Raw genomic sequence first — 23192 nt, 5'->3', positions numbered from 1 at the left:
ATGCTTTTAATACACACAAAGATAACACTGTACATCTGTACTACTTATGAGCCATTACAAGATAACATTACAACATTATTTATTGGGGATAGTGTGAAACCATTCCTCTTTCCTTTTTAAAGTGGCTTTTTGTTTTTGTTTTTTTTGCTTTTGCTTTTGTTTTGCTCTACTGTGGTGCTGCCACAACACAAGTTTAAAGCTGTATGGTGAGCATCCTTCAGTCCTGTCACAGTGGTCCTCTCTGATTGTATGTAGAGCCTCACTTGAAGACTATTGGAGGCTTCATGATCACAAGGCTTAGCCACATGGCTCATCTACCCATGCCAACTACTCTCCTTTTTGTCTCCCTCCCTGTTCTCGTTCATCTTAGTAGTTTTGCAGGATTAAGCTCTTTAGAACCCAGGCATCATTATGTGATATTGCCGTTCAACAATCTTTGGGAGCCTATACATGAAGGTACACATCCTTCCTTGATATTCTGTACTAGCTGTTGTCTGTACTGTTCACTCCGTTCTGTATAGCAGTAGGCCTTTGAAATTCACCGTAGTGATCTTCACTGTGCAAAGAGCTTCATGATTCTCTGGATTAGTGGGTACGGCCATAGGCTATGTCTATGGTGTCTTCCTTTGTAGAATGGGGTGGGTAGAATACCTCTTTCACAAGGTTTGTGAGGAGTACTTAAGAACCGTTGGTTGCCCATTATCTAAGAAACACTTATTTATCAACTGCACAAGTTTAAATTGGCACCATAGCCAAATTATGAATGATGATGTAATTAAAATGTGTGTGTGTGTGTGTGTGTGTGTGTGTGTGTCTGTCTGTGATGTTGATAAGCAGCAAGGAACTGCTTTCTGACACTTACAAATCCAACTGAGTTATTTCCTCTTTGCTAAAGTCTCTCTTGACTTTAGCTAGTGAATGCAACCTCTGGAATGCTGCTCATCCTGCCCACCATCTTCATTTCTATAATAATTTTTTCTGTCCTTCCAAGCCCAGCTTAATTGCCAAGTCTCCATGATTGCTTGAGCAGGAAGGAGACATAACACTTCTTCTGAACTCCCCAGTGCCTTGCTAACACCCTTCTTAAGGTGCTTTTCTTATTCTGCTTTGGGGTCGCCTTATTGTCAGACTTCTCTCTCCCCACCATCCCTCCCTGAGCCACTCTTTGAAGGCAGAGAGGCTGTGTCTTCTTATCTTTGTATCCCTCATAGCAACCAGCAGAACCATGTCCTCTGCATGGGCACTGAGTGAGTTATATCAGGACAGTCTTCAGAACTGGGGTACATAACTGAGTGAAGGCAATGGGCCTTCTCTCTAGTAAAATAATACAAACACTTGTGCACACACAAATTTTATATGTATTTGTAGAGTTTATGGTCCCAGTAAAGAATCTCCTTATTTAAACCATCATTTACCTGCCCGGTCAAACCTCTGCTAACTACGCATCTTGGAACGCATATTTAGAAAGCCCTTGGTGGCCTGTAGAGTATGTGTGTGCTGTTTTTCACTGGTAAGCAAACTTCTCACTCAAGTGTTGAGTTACGCCTGCTTTGGACTAACTCTGTAAGGGAATCGAAATTCAGAAATTCATACAAAGGGAAGTGATTCCCTTTTTGTCTGCTTAGCCTTATTTCAGAAAGTCATGAGTTGTTAGCTCTAGAAGGATCTATCTCAGTGTCCTGCCTGGGCCAAGGACTTGGAGCGCTTACATTCTTAACATACTCCCCTGTGGATTCCAAGGTAAAATCCTTGGTTTTGGGAACCTGTGTTATAGATACACACCACTTTTTACTGGGTGAGACATCCAAGTTCAAAGAGGGAAAGGAATTTGTGTTAGGCCAAAGGGTAGTGGGCTGGCCACTCTGCTTCTAGAGTTAGTGTTCTTTAAACTAGAGAACATGGTCTCGTGCAATTAACATTGAGCAAGTTAATCCCATGACAGTCAAAATGTTAATTTTATTTGGCTAAAAGGAAATACATCACATACGTAGGCGTGACTAAAGTACATAAAGCAGCAACAACAAGGCAGACTTACCTTCTGCCTAATTGGGAAATAGATTGTCCAGTAAACAATCATCAAATAAAGCACCATTAGTACCTGAAATGTTCTGTATCTGATGGCCTGATCTGATGGTGTTCTGGGATGTGAGTAATTGCCATCGGCGTGCACCAACAGGCATTTTGAACTTTGCTTTGGCAAAGAGCCCTCAGGGGCTACCATGAATCTGTTTTGAACATACCTATGGATGGGCTGCATCAGAAGAGCCAAGGGAGCTTGTTGAAAATATTTCCAGGCTCTGTTCTTGAAGTTCCCGATTCCCTAAATCAGGACCAGGGCCAGAAATGTGTTTTTTCTATGTGTCCCAGGTGATTTTTATACACAGTCAGTTTTTGGACTAGTGCTTGGCTTGCTTTCAAATGGCTGGGTACAAATGGAATATATATATGCTCGCACTTCCTCTCCCCTACCACTTTGATTTCTTTCTTAGGAGTAGTAGTTAAAAGCAAGGGCTTTGGAATGAGGCTGACTTGAGTTTTAATTCTGGCTCCCTGCTATGTGTGTATTCTAGGGCAGGTTACTTAATTTCTGTTTCTAGGCATCAATTACCTTATCTTTAACATGGAATGGATCTTAACAACTCTCTTGTAACAGTGTAATTTATGTAAAGGGAAGTGTAGGGCACACGATCAGTAGCCATTGTGACAAATACTGGTACTAATAACAGTGACTCAGTTAGGTGCCAGCATGCTTGCTAGGGTTTATCTTAAATATCTGGGTCAGGTTAAGGAAGCCTCCCAGGCCCCAGAGCTTTTAGTGATCTTAAGCCTGTCTTAAAATAGTCAAACTGGCCCTAGGATTTTGGATTTGTGCAGTGCTGAGGGCCGACTTTGCTGGGCCTTGAGCTTCCTTGAGTTATTAAGTCTTACAGATGATTGCTGACAAGCAAAGTAAGGATGGTTCTGACTTTGCATTACTCACTATCGAGCAGTAGAGATGCGTAGGTACCATAAGTCCTTGATGCCATTTTGCCTCGAACCTACCTTTGCAGAAGAAGAGGGGTTCCTTATGCAATTTACAGCCTGTCTTCTAAGCAATTCTGAAAGATTTTAGGTTATGCAAGCTCCTCCCAAACTAGCAAGGAGCCAGGTTTCTCTCTTCTTTAGGCCCTGGAGACATACTGCCTGCCTCTGAGTCCTGGTTTGGGATTGGTGGCTCAGCAACTGTGTGCAGATTTTTTAGCTACACTGTGCCTCAGAGTCCTTATCTAAAAAATTGGGGTAAAAACTTGTCTCCAACTGTATTAGTTTCCTATTGCTGCCATAACAAATTGCCACAAAATTTGTGACTTAAAACAACACAGATTTATTATGTAGTATCTTGCCTTTTCCAATATCTAGGAGGTACCTGTATTTCTTGGCTTCTGGCCCCATCCTCCATCTTCAAAACCAGTAGTGTAGCAGCTTTCTGACTCTCACTCTGTCCCTCTTACCTGTGCTTATGTTCTAATAATATTTTATTACAGTCATTTATTATTTTTTATCAGTCACTATTATTTACTGAACTTCACTGCCTATTAGTCACTGTATCATCCCCACTTTAGAAAAGGAGAGAGATTGAATAAATCCTACAAGGTTTCATAATTGGTAAGAACTGAGGTCAGTTCGGACAGCCTGCTCTTTGTGACTTCCTCTTTGTTCTTCTGTTGGTTCTTCCTTGGATGTCAGCTGATTTCTCACATCATTTTAGAATGTACTTGGGGCCTGCCCAAACACTGCCCTGGTAGAGAAGGCCAGTGCCTTGGAGGTAGGAGGAACTTCCTTGTCTGCCTGGTTATCTTCCTCTTTTAAGACTGTGGGCTCAGCAGATTCATTTTCGGAGCTTGAGTAATCCTCTCCTCACTTCCACCCACACTTGGGCCTAATCGGGCAGGCAGCACCACAGTGGGACATTATGGGGGTGCTTTTTGATGAATCTTTGCTAACTATTTAGGTGACCATGATAACATCACTTGCCATCTCTGGGCCAAGGTGCTCTTAGGCCTTTCCCTCCTAGAGCCAGTTTGGAACAAACAAATCAATTATAGGGCACAGTCAGGGGAGGTAGCCCTTGTCCTGTTATAGTGGTTTGTTGCTCAGACAAACCAGGCTTCAGGTGCTGTAGCGCATAGACCAGGCTGCTCCTCGGAAGAATTGCCTGATAAGGCAAGGCTGAGTATCATGTCCCTGCCTCCCATGTTCCTCCATCTACTACATATAGCTTTCTTCCAAGGACTTGGTCCAACTCCCTCCAAAATATCTTCCCCTCTTTGGGCTGTCATTCTCTGAGGGCTTTCTGTATGGTCTAGAGTGACTTCTCTCTGGCTAACCTTCTTTCCCATAGCAAATCAATTATGAGCATGGATTCTGGTATTAGACATTCCTGGGTTTATACCCCAACTCCCCCATTTACTAGCTCTCATTCAGCCTTGGTCAAATTACTTGACTTCTCTTAGACACAATTTCCTTTCTGTTAGATGGGAATAGTACGAAGTTCATAGGATTTTCACCATAGGACCTTAGAGTTTATCAGCACATAATAATAGCTAGCTATTAGTTCATTCAGCTTCTCTCAGCAAGTTGAAAAGAAATCCAATTAAAAGATGTGAATGGCACTAGATTTAACCCCCACTCCAGAGTGAAACTCCTTTCGCCAGTAAATGTTTAAAGCTTTGATTGTTGGTGGGGCGGGAAAGAAAGACATAATGTGTTCCTTGCTTCCCCCTGGTGGGAGCAGGTGAGAAGGTGGGTAGGTGGGTAGGCCTGTTTCCAGTGTCCTTGTGTATTTTGGTATCCTTTTTTATTCACTGAGTGCCAGAGGGAGAGGACAAGCAGCTTAGCACCCATTTTCCACTCCAGGTCAGGACCGTTACTATTTTCTTTGTTGATGACCCAGCATGTCTAATGGAATCATGCAAGTCTGGTGGGTTATGTCCTTTGCTGCTCCCTCCTCAGAAGAGCCCTTCTGTTCTGAGAGGAAGGGAAATGGGCCCAGCCTGGAAGGATGTGCACCCCATGAGGTCCTTCATATCCCTTCTATCCCCAGCCAGACGAGGCACTGAACTATACCAGTGGTTCCCCAACCTGCCTGTGCATCAGACTCATGCGGGGGAATTTAACATATACTCTGGGTCCCATCCAGCTGAGGCAGTGCTAGTTCTCGTCCCATCCAGGCTCCCACTTCCTCACCAGAGCCCTCTGTGGGGCAATCTGTCTCTGATTTAAGATCCATCTCAAATACTGCTCCCCATGGCTGAGTAACTTGCTTTTTCCTCTGAGCTTCTGGTGGTCGTCTGGCCTTTTTTTTTGCTGAGCTGAAAGGTAATACTGTCTGTCTCCTTGACTGTAATGGCGCCCTCTGGATGAGGGAACGTGGCTTGCCCAGTTTGTGTCCCCTGCATGTAGCATGGTGGCCAATACGTCCTAGTTACCAGAAAGGTTTATACCAAATGTAATGTGCGTTCTGAATCACTACTTAATTTTTTAAGTTCAGTGCTCTGCTTAGTGTACAGCAGGTTCTCTGAAAAAATTCTTCAGATGAATGAATACGACACAGCTGAGGCCTCAGTTTGCTCTCAAGCCATGACATTCGTCAGCCGTTTACCTCTCCATGTCATCCCTTTTCCTCGCCTGCCGGCATTTCCCATGCGAAAGCAATGGAGTCTGTGACACACTTTGCCATTCTTGCTCCAGGTCTTCTCTATTTGAAAATATCTAGCTTTTAAAGAACAGATTCATTTTTTCCTCTCTATTTGGTGCCATCTTTTGTATCTGGTTGTAATTGAGCTTTTGTATTCAGCTTGGAGTGAGAGATGGGGGAACTCCAACAAACAAAAAGAATGAGAAAAACAGTGGCTTCTATAGTTGTCTTAACAAGTCATCAAGTTTTGTCTACCATCCCCTCCCCGTCATGCACACTGGACAGCTTTGCTGTCACCCTGGGGTCTACACAGGAGGGTCTGTTTGTGTGCGTGAGCATGTGTCCATGTGTGCAGCTGTGTTCTCTTTATGTCTCCACATGGTCACTTTGATTTTGTAGCTACCCAACTGCGGCATAGTGTTGGAGGTCATGAGTACCCACAGATGACCCCTTCATGTAAATTTCCAAATTCCAAAGTAACCAAGCTGTTATTTGCTTTGTTTCTTTTTCTGTGAAACACAAACTCTTTATAACCTGGATTGCATTAATCGTCGTTTTACACAAAGCCAAATCCACAGAAATTTAATGTAGGGGGCAAATATAGGAGCTTTGGGAAATGGAGTGTAGAGTGTCGGGCTTGGGAATATTTTAAGAAATCCCTTCCAAGGATAGGTTCACTCCCTGAAGTAACTCTTGTGCAGGAGTGAATGGTAGGTATGGACAAATAGGGCTATTTATGGATGTTGCGAGAAGCCTCTGAGCTGTCTTAAGTGGCACCAATAAATGTATGATGAGCACATGCGAGAGTTGGTGGTCTGCATTTCCTCAGATTTTTACAAACTCCCAGGAATGTGTCAGTGGTTCCTAGATGCCCATGGGAATCTAGGAGTTATGTAAGGGTGGTATTTAAAGGCTTTCCTGCTATATCTTCAACTTGCCGACTCCCATATTTCTCCTTTAAAGCTCCTGGGGATTTAGGGAGGAAAGTACAGAAAGATTTCAAGGGAAGTTTAACATTCCCCATCAAGAAAAGGTAGGGAGCTGACTGACGCCTGGTCCCCACAAACTTGTACCTGCTGCCTCTCCTTCTAGCCTCAGTCCTGGCTGCCCCACTCATTATTTTCTTCTCCTCTGCAGCACTCTCTCTTTCTTTCTCACTCAAGGCATCTCTGCCTTTCCTCAGCACTCTGCCGTGAGATGTCCACTAAGCAGCCTCAGGTTTTCCACTAGGGAAGCACAGGTTGGAACAAGCAACAAGGAATTTGGCCACCTGCCATGCTTTGCTTGGCTTCACTCTACCTTTCCTTGCCCCAGGGGAGACCACTGCAGGGGCAGACGCATGGTTATATGTTACCAGTGACCAGTAGGAGTGCCTCTTGGAACAAGGCAGTCCTGCCCCAGTGGTCCCCATATGCTGTCGCAATCTTTCCTTGGTCAGTCTGACGTTCTGGTATTTTAAGGTCGTATCTTTCTTGTGTTCCAGCCCCAAAGCACATTTGATGGGTGAAAAGTGTTTTAACGTGCCGAAGGAAGATGTTAGCACCATCACACAGCTCTTGGGCACCCTTTGCCTGATGCGGTGTGGTGTGGTGTGATGCGTCCTGATGTCCAATGAGGCAGCCCGGCTTAGGAGGAACTGTCATTTAAAACACATTTCACCAACTACAATTGGAAAATGAATTCATTTCAGTAATTATTATTGTCACTTGCACTGAAGTTTATAATTCTGAACTTTTTATGATTATTATTTCTCTGACTGGATTAGCATCTTCTTCACAGAAAGCAGGGGGCCTGCTCATAGTAGGCCATATCTACCACAGTGCCTTGAATGTAGAACTTTCACAGTCAACATAGACTTGTAAAGTTAGCACTAAAACAAATATTTGATGGCAAAGAAATGCACGTAAATTTGCTCCAATCTTGGCCTCTGCTTTCAATTCTCTTCCTGCTAGTAGAAGGTCACCTACGTGGCCCTGTCAGTACAGAGAACTGCTACTTTTGTGATTAGAAAATCATAGCCATTTTGGACCTTTGCTTGAGAGTCTCACTATTTTTACAAATGAGAGGAGCAGCACCCCACATTACATAGCTCCAGGGTTGTCAAGCACGTGATCGGTGCCTCCTGGAGCTGTCTGTAGGGGATACCCTACATCAGAGGGACGGTCATTTAAAAAGCAGTTTATTGATTACCAAATTCATGTTAAGACATTAACAGAAACAAAAGTTTGTCAGTTCACTTGCCATCTGACTATCTGACAAATCATTCTTTCCATTTTTCCTGAAATGTTACACTCCTTATTTGTGTACATCATTGATACATAGCCTAGTCTAGATGGTCTCTCATTTTATACTTTGTTCTTTTTTTCTCCTTCAAGGCTACAGTATAAGTTTGTCTGTGCTGATGTAATTCTTGTCATTGTTGATAGCTTAATTATTGCATCAAGTGGATTGTAATTAATTATTCGACCACTCAGCAATTAGCTTAATTACAGTCTTTTTACTATTATAAAGAATGGGCAAAAAGCAAAGGAAACTCTAATTTATACATTTTGACCTATGAGTCAGTTGCTATTCCACATAATTATCTCATTTGTTCCTCTTAACAATTATTTATGGAACTGAGACTCAGACCGCTTAAGTAACTCAATCAAATGTGCTGACCATTCAGACACTTTGCTAAGAACTTTTCATATATTTTAATTTGTTTCTGTTTAATTATTTCCTTTGGGATCTTTTCTATGTTATTTGTAGAGCAAAGTATCAGGTTTATTTTGAAGCTAGGTGCTGCTAACTCGTAAACATGAATGTTTTTTTTAGGTCCTAAACCCGTTGTGTTCCTGCAGCATGGCTTGCTGGCAGATTCCAGTAACTGGATCATAAACCTTCCCAGCAACAGCCTGGGCTTCGTTCTGGCAGATGCTGGTTTTGATGTGTGGATGGGGAACAGCAGGGGAAACACCTGGTCTCGGAAACACAAGACCCTTTCAGTTTTTCAGGAAGAATTCTGGGCCTTCAGGTAAATATGAATTAAATTATGACAGGGGTGTATTTCCTTGGTTCTTAACGCAGACACACAGGGAGGCAGACAGATGGGTAACTCAAGATCATATGAGTTGGGAAATTGTTAAATCATGAAAGGTTTTAAACATTTTTAGGAATTTTAATAAATAGCAGTAAAGTAAATTATAAGTAAATGAGTACATTTAAGAATTAGATTCAATTAGGAATTTTTAGTTATTTTGGCATTCCCGGTGGGGTGGGAGCTGCTGGGTAAATTGTGTCCCATAACCTCCTTCCTTCATCCATACACATGTATTCCAAATGTTCACGATTTGATATCCAGAAATTTTCTTTTTCTCTCTCTTACTTCTGGCTCTGCCTCTTAATCACCCTGTGAAATTGGGCACATTGCATAAATCCTCTGTGTTTGTTTACTTATGTAAAATGGGGGATAATGGATACCTATCTTGTAAGGTTATTGAGGGATTAAAGGAGAGGATGCAAGAAAAGAACATGGTGCATCATAAGTGTAATAATTGGCTCATCCATCTCCTGATGACAAATGCACACACTCACATAGGTCTTGGTACCAGGTATAGAGACCATGCTATGGATCCTCCAGACTTGCTTCCCATTTGTAATACCAGAGCCTACCTAAAGAAATGAAATACAAGAATGAGAGCTTTTACCAATGACATATACAAGAATATATTTATTGTCACATTATTTGTAATGGTGACAAATTGAAAACTACCAAATGTCCATCAGCAATGAATGGACAAGTAGGTGTGGGATATTTGCACAATGAGCAACCTACAACTATGTTCAACACTTTGAATGTAGCCCAATATAGAAGAATACATAGTGCTTGATCCCATTTATAGAAAGTTCCAAAATGAGTAAAACTAGTTTACGGTATAAACAATGAGGAGAATGGTTACTCTTGGAAGGCAAGATTAAAAGGGGGCCCAGGGGTTTCTGCAGTCTGGTAACATTCTGCTAATATTTTTTTGTGCTCAGTCATGGTTTACCCAGCTGTGTTCAGTTTGTGATAACTCGTCAAACTGCACACTTATTATTTGTGTGCTGTTGTATTTGTATGCAATTCTCAGTAAAAGATTTCCATATTTGGGTTGCAGTTTCCACGAGATGGCAAATTATGATTTACCAGCTTCAATTAACTTCATTCTGAATAAAACTGGCCAAAAACAAGTATATTATGTGGGTCATTCTCAAGGTACTTCAATAGGTATGTATCTAATAAAGATTGGAAGTTTCTATAATGTATGATTACAGTTTGCATTTGTTCTGAAAAGTGAAATACAAAAAGTAATGTTAGCTCAAATATAGTTTTATTTATTATTATTTTTTTAATGCCAAGCAGAAATAACGGTTAGGGAAAGGACAAGGAATTTTGGTAATATTTCATCTTCTCTGGAAATTCTGACTTTAATGTTGTATGGTTCTCTTGAATTTAAAGGACTTAATATAAGCCACAGCCTATTATAAATCGTGAAAAACACGATTTATAAGTACAGGGACTTCTAAAAAGCAAACAAGAAAGTACACTGACTTTTAAAGTTAAGTGGAATAAAACTAACTACAAAGATGACATGTTATAACTTAAATAGTTGTTAAAAGTCATATGCATTTTTCGTTTATGCTGACTATAAAAGTAATATGTGTTCATTGTAGACAAAAATAGAAAATGTATCAAAGTTTAAAGAAAATAAAAATTATCCATAATTCTAGCAAACAAGATTTCCTCTGATTGGGAACTAGGAACCTGTCACATAATTTATATAATTCCCCTTTTAGTGTTTACTATGACTAATACCTTTGTGTTCATATCACATTATCTACTTAGAATACATTCCTAGAAGGAGAATCATTATATGAGATGTATAAATGCTTTTAAGCATCTTGATATATATGGTTACATTGCCTTACCCCTTTTGCCATTTTGAGAGGCCACAAACAAAAAGTAACATGTATACATTTGCCTTTCTTATTCAATGAGTTTAGCATTTTTCTTCATTTACGTTCCTTCTTCCATAATTTGCCTATTTAATGTCCTTTGCCCCACTGCTTCCTAAACTGACATCCTGGCGCCAAGTTTAAGGTGAGAAGAGACCTGAGAGGAAGATAAGAGATAGTTTGATGCTAGGGCTCTCTAAATGTGTAAGTCTCTTGAGTCCTTGGTGATTGATTTGAATACCTCTGTAAATTGTTCTTTGGGATGAGGGAGGAGCACTGGGGGAATGGGGCTGGCAGGGCTGAGCTGTTAGGAATATAATCTTTCCTTAGCTTGGTTTACATTATTAAAGGAATAGGAAACATATAGTTTTAGCAATCTAGATTTTTTCCAGTGCGTATCTAAATTGAAAATGGAAACAAGCACTTAACAAATACTTGATTTACTATTTAGTCAAACGCAGGATTTCTGTGCACAGTTCAGAAGCCCCCATTTCAAGTGTTTGCTGCATGTTTCTCAGGTTGCCACTAGAGGGCGTCACGCACAACAGCCTTTGCCTTTTCAGAGAGACTCCCAGAAGATGCAATTACTGTTTCCTTCCTTTGTTCCTACAGGTTTTATAGCATTTTCACGGATCCCAGAGCTGGCCAAAAAGATTAAAATGTTTTTTGCCCTGGCTCCTGTGGTTTCAACCAAGTTCGCTACTGGCACTATATCTAAATTCCTACTATTATCAGCTGGTTTATCTAAGGTACTTGAAACTGCCTCCCCGGCCCGTTTTCTTTTTTCAGATTTGAAGAATTGGCCAGTAGAGGGAGAACCTGTGCTTTCCTCCTCTTTGCTATCAGTGGAAAGTGGAATTTCTTCTCTCTATGGTATTTGTTACCCTCTTCACCCCTATTTCCAGATCCCAGGGAATCAAAGAACATGTATTATTAATTTTGCACCTGAGTTCTGTGTTCTCATGGTTAAATATCAGTGCAGATCTCCACCCATCACACGAAGGAGCACGAGGAAGTCTGGGAGAGGCAGCTTAAACCTTCTTGGAGTTCCCTTTTATTCTACCTGTGATTTGGAGCATAGGAGTAGGCAAGAGATGGGAGACAGGAGATATACCATTCCCACATGCTTGACCCTGACCACACTGACACTGATCTAAAGACACTGTTACTGTATTTTACAATACCCAAGCCAGTAACTTCTTTGGGGTCAGCCCTAGAGCTATGTGACCCTAGAAGAGCCACGTGACCCCCAAGTTCCGTTCAATGAGGAAGCCGTTTTTATGAGGAGTTGAGAGCCAGCTGAGTCCATGTGGTTTATTATGCATGTACTCTACATGTTTCATGTATGATATGTTTATGCACACACATGCATACACAGTGAATTCCATACAGGAATATATACTTAAAATCAGGTATAGTGTATCTACTGGTCATTTAAGAGACTTTAACAGGAAATGTGAACTGTACTTTGTTCTCAGAATCTGACTCACCTAAGATAGTATTCTCTGCATACGTGGCCAGGTATGCAGATAAGATGTGATGTCCTTAGACCTAAGTAATGTTTAATGCCTTGGGTAATAGAAGCATCTAATTTCATTATAAACAAATCAGAGAGTACAAATAAAGTACCCTTTAACTACAAGGGCTTCTCTAAGTCCTTTCCTCAGAATTAAGCACAGCGCTCAGTTTGGGGTCTTTTCCTATAGACCGCATGTGTGAATTTACCTACATGTGTAGGTCTGGAGAGAAATGTACTGTCTTGGTTTAATGTAGATGGCATCCAGCTATGTATATTGTTCTGCACATTGCATTTTTCACTCTTGGAGAGCTATCATGTAAATACATAAAACTCTATCACATTTTTTAAAGCTGCTGCATAGTAAGTTTTCCATTACAAGTAACTACTTCTTGAACCAGACACCTATGACAGACATTAAGGTTATTGCTAATTTGCTGTTGCTGTACCCTTGTTCTCTTTTTGATGGAGAACTGAAATTGCTATGCCATAGGAATGCTTTCAATTTAATTTAATCCTTGGAGATTGTGATTTAGTAACTTTGTAAAACTACAAACCCCTGCTCCCTACCTTGGAGATGGTGTTTTGTCTGGAGTGGGGCCCAGGATCTGTGATTTTACCAAGCGCCCTACATGATTCTAATGCAGTCCAAAGAGATTGGTATTTGGGAATCACTGTTCCAGACAAGTGTTTTATAATATCCTGGGAGAGTGACAAAGTGAGAATAAATATTCATAAAACCTTTGACTTAGCTGTTCCAGGAAGTATATGTTGCTTCCATGAAAGCTGAGTATCTTCTTTCTCAGAATGCAAAGGTATCCACTATAAAACATCAAAGATGACACATGCAGACCTGTAAATGTGAAAGGTGAATCGTTCTATTTCTGTTATACTGTTCTGTTCTGACATGATTTTCCGTGGAGTTTACCACTGTAGCGTTTGGGTAACAGTTCTGAAGTACCCACATCCTTTGTCAGACTTATTATGATTTAAGTCAGTGAGGCATCATCCTCTTAAATTGTTTGTAGTATAGAACTTAAAAAATACATACATTTATTACATGTAACCACAATGCAGATTCAAAGCCCAGAATTATAGAAATTGTTGCCTTCTCATGTCATGTGATCTTCTCAGTGTGATATTTTCTTCCTGGTTCTCCCCAGTTAATCTTAGTGCAATTAGTCTGTAGAAAAGCAGCATTCAAGGAGACCTGGTATCTGTTTTTAGATATTGATTGATTGTCTTCAGAAGACAAATAACAGGCTATATGTAAGTGGACCAAGTTTGCCCACAGAAATGTTGAATATGGTCCACGCAACATTTTAAAGTGAAATTAGTTGCATCTTTTAAAAAGCAGGATATTTAACATTGAAATCTTGATAACTGGTTATTTTTTAGCAGAACAAGGATGCTGTGAACCACAGAGCAGTTGCATGCATTAGGCTGAGCATAAGCTTCCCAGTGCTCCAGTTCTCACCATTCCTTAATCGTCACTTTGGTTTGGACAGGGAGCTATTCTCCATTTCCTGTTTTAGTCATTTACATTTACAGCCCGTCTGTATTAGTTTGTTAGGGCTATGAAGAAGGATCTGTTCCATGCCTCTCCATTAGCTTCTGGTGGTTTGCTTGGAGTTCCTTGACTTGTAGAAGCCTCACCTCAATTTCTGCCTTCATCTTCACATGGCGTTCTCCCTGTGTGTCTGTCTCTGTGTTCAAATTTCCCCTTTCTATAAGATAGCCAGTCATATTGTGTTAGGGCCCACCCTAACACAATAATAGCCTCATGTTAACTTGATTACCTCTGTAAAGACCCTATCTCTAAATAAGGTCACAGCTGAGATACTGGTGACTAGGACTTCAATGTATCTTTTTTGGGAGGTGGGGGGGGAGTGGGTAGACACAGTTCAACCCATAAAACTGCCTTTGAAGGTGTTCGAATTTTTCATTCCTGCTGGTCCTTTTAGAGGGTAGATATCAGCAGAAGTGTCGATTATAAGGGGGAAAATTTAGGTTCAATATAAGGAAGATCTTTTTCCTCTTTCCTGTTTCACCAGTATGTGAAGATCTGCCTTGAGGGTATAATATATGATGAGTAAAGAAATGAGTGTGACTGTGTTTTAATAAACTTTATTTGTAAAAATAGGCAGCGGTGGCAGAGGAGGAACAGAGTTATTGTTTAAGGGGACAGAGTTAGATGTTAAGAGAGTTCTGGAGGTGGATAGTGGCGATGGTTGCACAACGGGGTGAATGTACTTAATGCCACTGAACTGAACACTTAAAAATGGTGACAGCGGTAAATTTCAATATGCATTTCAGCAGTGTTATGTGTGTTCTACCGCAATTTTAAAAAATATTGAAAAAACAGTAGACATTGGGCAGGATTTGGCCCACTGGCCAATAGAATTGCATTAGATGTGTATGTCCTAGGCAGACACATCGCAGACCAACCACAGTTTCAAATCATTCTCAGAAGTCACTACCAACCCATCCAAGTCAGATGAAACTCTTTGGGAATGGCCTTGGACTGAGTGATCATGAAGGCCATTTCCCACTATAAAAGTCTGCTGCAACTTATTTGATTTTCTGTCTCCTTTTTTTCATTTGAGGCTTTATACATCTGTAACATTTGCTTTTGCCTTAGCAAACATATTGTGTACGAACCCTAGTGAGAACACCCACTGATTGCCATTTCTTTCCTGAGGCCATCTGTGGAGATGCTTGGCGCATGTCTCAGCTTCTGAGATGGGTCATGGAGGCTTGTGTACCAGAATGAAATACTGAGATATTCTTGGGTTTCTTTGTGTTTGTAGGCCTTATTTGGGAACAGAGAATTTCTTCCCCAGAACGCATTTATAAAGTGGCTGGGTACGAATGCTTGCAATCACGATATCACGAAGGAGCTTTGTGAAAATGTCTTTTTTCTTCTGTGTGGATTTGATGAGAAAAATTTCAATGCGGTATGTATGTTTTTAATAAGACTTGCTTTAAACTTTCCATGATTTCATTTTATTTGCTTATTTGTGTTGGAGGATGTGGGAGAGGTAGGAAGGACATCGTCAGAGCTGTCATTTAAAAGGTACCTGGAATACCTAATGTGCTATCCTTGGGTGAGGCATTGTCAGTTTGCTACATTGTACCTATATGGAAACTATTGAATGAGGAGATGTGTCATAACTTAAGTCTCAATATTTATATTTGTTCTAGTGATTTGGTTCTTTAAAACAATATGAAGTATGTTTAAACTTGAAATGGCCATGTACAAAAGCGCACACGCACATGCACACATGCACACATTTATTTATTTAGTAAAACGTAAACCCTTCGCCAGCAATATGCTGGTGTTTCTAAATATATTTGTAGTTGTAATGTTGCATTTTGAGAACAAGTTTTAAAATTCTGGAATGGATGCTCTAGAGAATTTTTAAAAAGTGATATTAATTTTTCTTGTTTCTGATGATAAAAGTAAGTTATGATTGTTATATAAAATATTGGAAATTCAGAAAAGTATAAAGAAGAAAATAAAAATGAGCTGTAATCTTAATCCGGACAATCCCACAGTTACTGTGTTGCTATATTTATTTCATATGTTCTCTCTGTGTGTGTAGTTGTACATATTTTTATAGGACATATTTGTAGTCAAAGAATGTCTTGCCCACTCTCGATCTCATATATATGAGATGTGGCTCTGTAGTTTTTAATGCAAAATTGTTCATTATCAATGCCTTTTTAATGCTTTTCTTATTCTTTATTTCAATATATTTGCAGTCTAGAATACCTGTATATCTATCACACAATCCTGCAGGAACTTCTGTGCAAAACATGGTACACTGGCAGCAGGTAGGCATTCCAGGAGTGCGGTTGGGGCTTGCGTCAAATCAGCGGTAGAAAGAGCTGCGCATCCGTGAAGCACCTTTCTGTGAGCTCTTCCCAAATAGAGAGCACAAATGTGAACTGGTATCCTTTGCCAGAGTGCTGGGTTCCTCCCGTTGTGTGTGTGTTGCTTTTGTTATCCCTCCTGGGACAAATTATACTGTGTATAAGTTTACCAAACAGCTCCTGGTGGTCGACTTTCCTTTCTTTCCCCATCTCAGCCTTCTGTCAGTTTTTCATTGAGTCCTACATTTATTTTATTTCTGTGTTGCTTCATAAAACAAGGTTCTAGAGTAGCTTTGGAGAAGGTACTCTTTCAGCATTAACACATGAGAATAATATGCCTGAGACATCAGTGGATAAACCAGAGCTCAACCAATCATGGATTTAAATGGGAACCACGAACTTTTAAAATAGAGTTTGGTTGTTTTATCACATATCACAAAAGTAATGAGTGTTCATTCATTCTGGAAAATTTAGACATTACACATAGGCAAAAAAATAATTACAGTTCTCTTAAGATTAAAAAATAATATTATTCTGTAATTCTGTGTCCCCAGAGACTGAAATGTCTCTGCGTTCTACTCTCTACCTCTTGCTGCATGTCATTTCAGAAAGAAGTCATTAAAGGTAGAGATAGAAATAATAGTTGTGGAAACAAATTAATTTGTTTTCTTTTACTTAGTCTTTTATAACTTGCTTTTTAAAAAACCCAACGATATGTCAGGGACTTATTTCCACCTCAGGACCTATTTTTGTACAATTTCCCCCCTACCTTCTTTTTAAATGTGAAATAACTTATGATTTAAGCTCCAAACCAACATGTTAAAGGTATCTTGGATAGCAATTTCCAAACATTGGGCAGTCACTGCCTATATTAGAATCACATGAGTTGCCTTTAAAAGTACACCTTTTAATAAAATATTGTGTAAGAAAAGTGAGGGGAATTGGGTTTGTGGCAGAGCTGCTGGATTGGTTATAATTCGGGCTTTAAAAAACAAAGATTCCTGTGTCTCATCCCTAGAGATTCTAATTCGTTTGTACTGGAGAATCTCTACTTTCATTTTTTTTGAAACAACTTTATCAAGGTATAGGTGACATATGGTATTTAAAGTGTATAATTTAGTATGTTTTGATATAGATTTGTGCTCATGAAATGGTCAGCACAATCAAGACAGTGAACATATCATCCCCCAAAGTTTTCTTGTACCCTCATTTAACACCCTCTTCATCCCCTCCCCCTCCATCCCCAAGCAACCACTGATCTGCTTCCTGTCACTATAGGTTAGTTCGCATTTTCTAGAGTTTTATATAAGTGTATAGTATATATTGCTTTTGCGTGGCTTCTCTCATCCAGCGTAATTATTTTGAGATTCATCCACGTTGTCATGTGCATTAGTAGTTCATTCCTTCTTGTTGTTGAGTGGTGAGGATTTGTATTTTTAAAAAATTCTACCCCGTAGCTTCTTCTGCCCAACTGGTTTTGGGAACCACTGATCCAGGACATCGCCGGCACTTTAGTACCCTTCCTCAGTTGTCCCAGGAACCCTGCCTCTTGGGAGTGCTGGGGGTCGCCTCTCCACGGGCTCATCCCTAGGGAACCAGACAGGATGGGGCCTGAGGTTTTTAGCCCTTTGTAGTGGCTATAAGGCCCAGTGTTAAGTGTCGGCAAGTCATTGCGAGAGTTTCCCGTGGCTTGGGCTAGGGGCATCTGGAATACAGGTAGTTCAGGACACGCTGAAGAGCACACCCTTACTCTTAAGGAGTGTCCTGAAACCTTCAGCAGTCCTCCAATTCACAAATGTTAATTTAGGCCCCTGCTTTTCTCCTTAGCCACATTTCTGTTTATGGTCACTTGTTTTCTTTGTATGTCCTGTCACCAAAATACCCCTACCCTTTTGAGCATTTTTTACCCTTACCTAATGGATATTTTTCAAAAAGGCCCAGTTTCTGTCACCGCACTTTTGCATGGAAGACGGCAGAGCTGAGTCGAAGGCAGATGCTGAGCTACCACCAGCTTAGTGACCATAACAGCCCACGTGTCATATGCCACATGCCTCAGCAAAGTGCAAATGACCACTGGACCCCACCTTTCAGAGGCCTTTGGGAATGCGGAAGCCGAGGCTGTCACACTTCTCTGTTGTGTGTTACAGGACGGTGTTAGCTGACGCCCGGGTATGGCAGGCCTGCACTGGGCGTGGAGTCTGCAGTAGAGCTCTTGGATCCCTGCCATCCGGGCTTTTGCTCTTGTTCCAGCTCCTTTTATCCAGCAGCTGGCCAGGGTCAAAGGCCGCAGGCTGAGGTTCAGAGTACCGCTCTCAGGCCCCTTTGTGGTTTTAGGTTCTAATCACATTGGAATGTGCCTCATGCACATTTCTGAAGTCCAGACTCACTGCAGAAGGCGTTCTGTACTTTTCCTCTCACTGTGTCACCCCCTTGTCAAGAAAATAGTTACTTTGTGCAGCTGTTTCATAGGATCTTCTTGATTCTCCCTCCTCTGGGCTGTTGGCCAGGGGCTGCCATTCTCTGCCTGTCAGGGACGTGCTGGTGTAGGCTGCCGTGGTGCCTGCTGGGATGGGCTTCTGTTAAAGGTGGTCAGGGCCTGCGCACTGGTAGGCTGAGGCCTTCCATTCAGGTGTGAAGTTTAGGGGTTCTTGTGGTAGAGGTTTGGGGGTACCCTTCAAGACCATTTTATTCGTAGTACATTCACGAGTTTATGTTTAACTAGCAGGTTTTTTTTTTTTTTTAATCAGTTCTGAAACCTAGTTCTTTACTGAGCTTTTAAATTTAGTTTACGAATCCTATTCTCCTTATAAACCTGACAAGTTTCAGAGACAGCCCTCCTCCCCACCTCCACCCCACCATCCCAGCATCCCCCAGGACTCTAATTGCTATCTCTAGCACCCTTACTGGCCCTGCCCAGAGCCCAGGTACTTGCTCCTATTTGAAGAAGGCTGGTTCTAATATATTGTTATAGTGTTGTTCAGAAATACTTAGGGTGCTATAAAAAACTTCAAGTCCTTGGGCCTACCCATGACCTATGGAGAATTCAAATTCCTGGAGGTGTGTCCTTGGAGTCTGCATTTTAATAAGTTCCTCATTTGATTCTGATGTTCTCTATTGCTTGAAAGCTACTGCTTAAAAAAAAATGTACACTAGGTAGGCTCTTTAAAACATTGTAAAAAGACATTTAACATAATTTTTATTATACCTATAACATTGATTACAAAATTTAAAAAAATATGTGAGTACAAAGAAGAAACTAAAGCACTCATATGTCCACCACCAGGGATAACGACTGTTAGTATTTTGGTATTGTAGGGGAGTTTAAAATTTTCCTTTACCCTCTTTGGGTTTCTCACTGGGACTGACATGACAGATTAGTAGGAAAAAAGCATATGAATTTTATTTACATGTACATGGTAGCTCTCACAGGAAAAATGGAGACTCAAAGAAGTGACTAGGACTAAGTGCTCATATACTAGGTTGAACAAAGAGTAACAATTGTGGAAAAGCAATTAAAATAAATATGAGCAACTAAAGTAAATGAGGATATACTGTTTTTTTAATGAGGTCTTTTTGTGCAGATTTTTCTTGGCCTCCCATTTCTAGTAACAAGAATTTTCCTTCCTCCTAGTATAGGAATGGCTTCTTTCACATGGGAATTTTATCTGCTTTTACAAAGAAAAAGGAAGGTCAGAGTGCCTTCCTTGTGTCTGCTGTTTTTCAGGCGTCTCTGACTCAAAATAATCAATATGGCCCAAGCTGCATATTTTGTGGTGACATGTTCTAAACTATCCTGGTGTAATCTTATAAATTTTTTTGCATAATTGTTTCCATTACCAAAGTAGGATCACATGACATGCATGTTTTGGTAACTTTCTTTTTTATTTAATTGAACAGCCCTAGGTTTATTAGATATAGGCTAAGTTGCTGTATCAGAGATATAATTAGAGGCCAAAACACAGGCTCTAAATACATAGTTAGTTTTTCTCATAACAAATACAGTCCAGACATCAGTGGCACAGGATCGTAGAGGAGGGGGTATGACGGTTACTCCAGGAAGTCACTCAGGGTCACAATTCCCTCCGCACCACACTGTAGCTCTGCTGTCCCTGGCTTGCTGTCCTCTTCTGCCTGGTTGAAGCTGGGTTACCTCTGTTTGTGTTCCAGCTAATAGGAAGGAAGCACAGCTGGCAGCCATGTGCTTAGTGAAAGTTTTAGGGCTTCTACTACTGAAAGTAAGAAGGCAAGAATGAGCACCGAGGAGCAATTAGCAGTCTCTGCCACAATCAGTAATACCTTTCCAGGTCAATAACTACATTTTAAAACATTTATAATCAAGGATAGTTTTCCTTTCCTTGAATTATTATTGCTTACTTTATTTTTTACTGTGATAGCACTTTTTATTTCTTTTCTTTCTCTCTTTTTTCTTCCTTTCTTTCTATGCAACAGTAAAACATCCTGGGACAAATATTCTTAAATTAGACATCTGTCCTTATGCAAATTATTTTTTTAGGGTATTGTGTAGAGGTAGACTTAGTGGTCAGAGGTAGGCATATCTGTATGACTTCTGATACCTATTATGGTGTAGAAAGGCTGATACTTTACATTTTTATTACCATTCAGTACCTAAAAATAATTTTTAAAATGTCACTTTAAAAACCATCTATTTTAGTATCATAATATTATAAGCATTTCTTCCTGACTTTATCCACATATGATTAGTCACCTAAGTGTAACCGTAGAGCTAACTCACTTTAATTTCCTGACTTTTTTCTACTTAATGTTATTTACAAACATTATTCATAAACAGTTTTTTCTTTTTGGTTTATTATGTTTATAATTTATGAAAGTGGCGTATTGTTGTGTACGTTGATATAACATAATGTATTTAAACAAATATCTATTATTGGACTTTAGCTTATTTCCATGTTTTTGTTACTATTAATAATCATTTTCACACTTCCCTACTTCTGACATTCCCTTTCAAATAGGTAGTTTGAAATCCCATGACTCTGAGCGCAAAAGTCAGGTTTAAAAGTTCAGTCTGAGCTCTAAGCAAGTTTCTCCTTTGTATTCCATACTCACTCTGAGTGCTTTATATAAATGCTGAAAGGCATATGTGAGAAAGTGATAAACTGTCTACAGTGACAGAACAGCTTGCATTGATATGTTTTCACTGACAGCTAGAGTACAAGCACAGATGCACTAACAGGTGCTGTAAATCCATATTTTGTTCTGCTTGTTAAATATGCTTCAGATATTTTGCAATGGCAAAAGCAGGTGCTAAATATTTCTCCTGCAACAATCTCCTGTAGTGTATAACCTCACACTGTCTTTTATTACATTAAACAGTAGAATTTTATGCAATCAATAAGAAATGAAACCTCACAGATAAGCAGTTCTCATAAAGAATGTCTAGGTTTTCCCTCTCTACCAGACGCCACCCTCTAGCCAAAGCTTAGACGGTTTGCAATTCCTTTAAGCTTGACAATTTTGAAGTTCATTCTTGACATATTTTTAATTTAGGAATATAGGAGGTATAAATTTACATTATTTCAAATTTTAAAAATAAATGACTTTTTGTGCATACTTTGATACAATACTTTCTAAATATGCATCAAGTTAAATCTTATATACAATGTTATTTCATGGTTCTAGTTAGAATTGAGCTGGTGTGCAGTACAATTTGGTGATTATACTGATGCTGATACTGAGGAAAAAAGCATTAAATCGATAAAATCATTAAAATGTTAAATAATATAACTAGTCAAATAGAGTGGATATATAGAAAATATGGAGATTATATTTAAGCATATATAAATATGTTAATCCCAAGATAAATATATAATGTTTACATTAACAAATATATGAATATATAATGCTTGTCATAATACAAAACTATTAATCCATATAAATATATATTAACCAATAGTATATATAATATAGATATATTTCTTTCCCAGGTAAGACAGTTAACTCTTTGAAAATGCTTAAGATATAAATTTCAGTACAAAAAAAAAAGTCAGCATAAAGTTTATCCAACAGGTGTAACCATTGATCTAGTATAATTTGCAGCATGTGTGTGTAGCTGCTTTATTGTGTCATGGAGTAGCTACTTTCTAATCGTACAATGAGAAATGGAGTCATTTAGTAAAGAAGAACAAAATAATGCCATTTATTATAAATTACACTGAGTATTGGTATAAAATGAGTGTCTGAAGAGTGGCTAACTCTAGCAATCTGTGATGTTATCTCTAACATCTGTGTCAGATAATTTTTATCCTAATTATTTTCTTTTTAGAATTATCTATGGAAAAAGTTTCAAGCCTTTGACTGGAGAAGCAGTGCCAAGAATTATTTTCATTACAACCAGGTAAAGTCTTCAAAGTCTTTACAATTAAAATGGGCCTTGCAAACTCATCAAGAAAGCCAGCCTGAGTTACCCATGTCTGGGCAGGGCTCAGATGCCGAGGAAATGTTTGGGAGAGTTAACTAGATAGTGTCTCCATTCCAGAACAACCTAAGCTTTGCAGTTGGTGTTGTGGACTGAGCCTCCCCTCTTTGTCTTTTCCCAGGCTCTGTGTAACAGCTGTCACTGTCATACACCATTCATAGTGATCAGGAACAAAGACTTTAGAGTCAGACAAACTTACCTAGGTCTGTGATCTGATAGCTGGAGGGCCTGACCAAATCACATTGCCTAAGTCTTTTCTCTCACATACCAATAAATTTACCATTTTTTGAGTGCCAAGTGCTCTAAAGTATAAAGTACTTTGCTCATGTTTTTCTTATTTCCACAACATCCCTGTGACATAATTGTGATTATTTTTATTATTAAGGATGAGGAAACTGAGGCTTAGAGAACTTCTGTGACTTGTGTTACTCCCCACAGGGAAGGAAAGTAGGAGGGTAGGGACCCCAAAGCCCCTTCCCAACCACTTTGCTCTGTTGCTTTGCACTGACTACCTGGGAGAACACTGTCCTCCCAGGGGACTAAGGATTTGTCACAGTACCCAGAGTGTTACTATATACAGTTAGTGGGTTTTTTTTTTTTTTGTGGATTTGGTTTCTTTTTGTTCCAATAATGATAATTTGCAAAGCCAACTGAGAGTGATTTTCAAAATTTAGTCTTTATTCTCAGATCAC

At 39.7% G+C, this 23192-nt stretch overlaps 1 protein-coding gene across 3 annotated transcripts in view; it reads left to right on the top strand.

Annotated features, from left to right (window-relative positions):
• Window positions 1–23192, top strand: part of LIPA (lipase A, lysosomal acid type) — a 29931-nt gene that overhangs the window by 5283 nt on the left and 1456 nt on the right. For all 3 annotated transcript variants that reach the window (XM_016129212.2, XM_016129213.2, XM_016129214.2), the window contains exons 4-9: window positions 8495–8693; window positions 9817–9926; window positions 11267–11403; window positions 14981–15127; window positions 15936–16007; window positions 22348–22419. In XM_016129212.2, the coding sequence (XP_015984698.1) occupies window positions 8495–8693; window positions 9817–9926; window positions 11267–11403; window positions 14981–15127; window positions 15936–16007; window positions 22348–22419 (737 nt within the window). The remainder of the gene's footprint in view (window positions 1–8494; window positions 8694–9816; window positions 9927–11266; window positions 11404–14980; window positions 15128–15935; window positions 16008–22347; window positions 22420–23192) is intronic.

This window comes from Rousettus aegyptiacus, unplaced genomic scaffold, assembly GCF_014176215.1.
Source record: "Rousettus aegyptiacus isolate mRouAeg1 unplaced genomic scaffold, mRouAeg1.p scaffold_m13_p_6, whole genome shotgun sequence".
Taxonomy (NCBI): domain Eukaryota; kingdom Metazoa; phylum Chordata; class Mammalia; order Chiroptera; family Pteropodidae; genus Rousettus; species Rousettus aegyptiacus.
The sequence above is the reverse complement of the archived record's forward strand: the minus strand, read 5'-3'. Positions and strand labels throughout refer to the sequence as shown.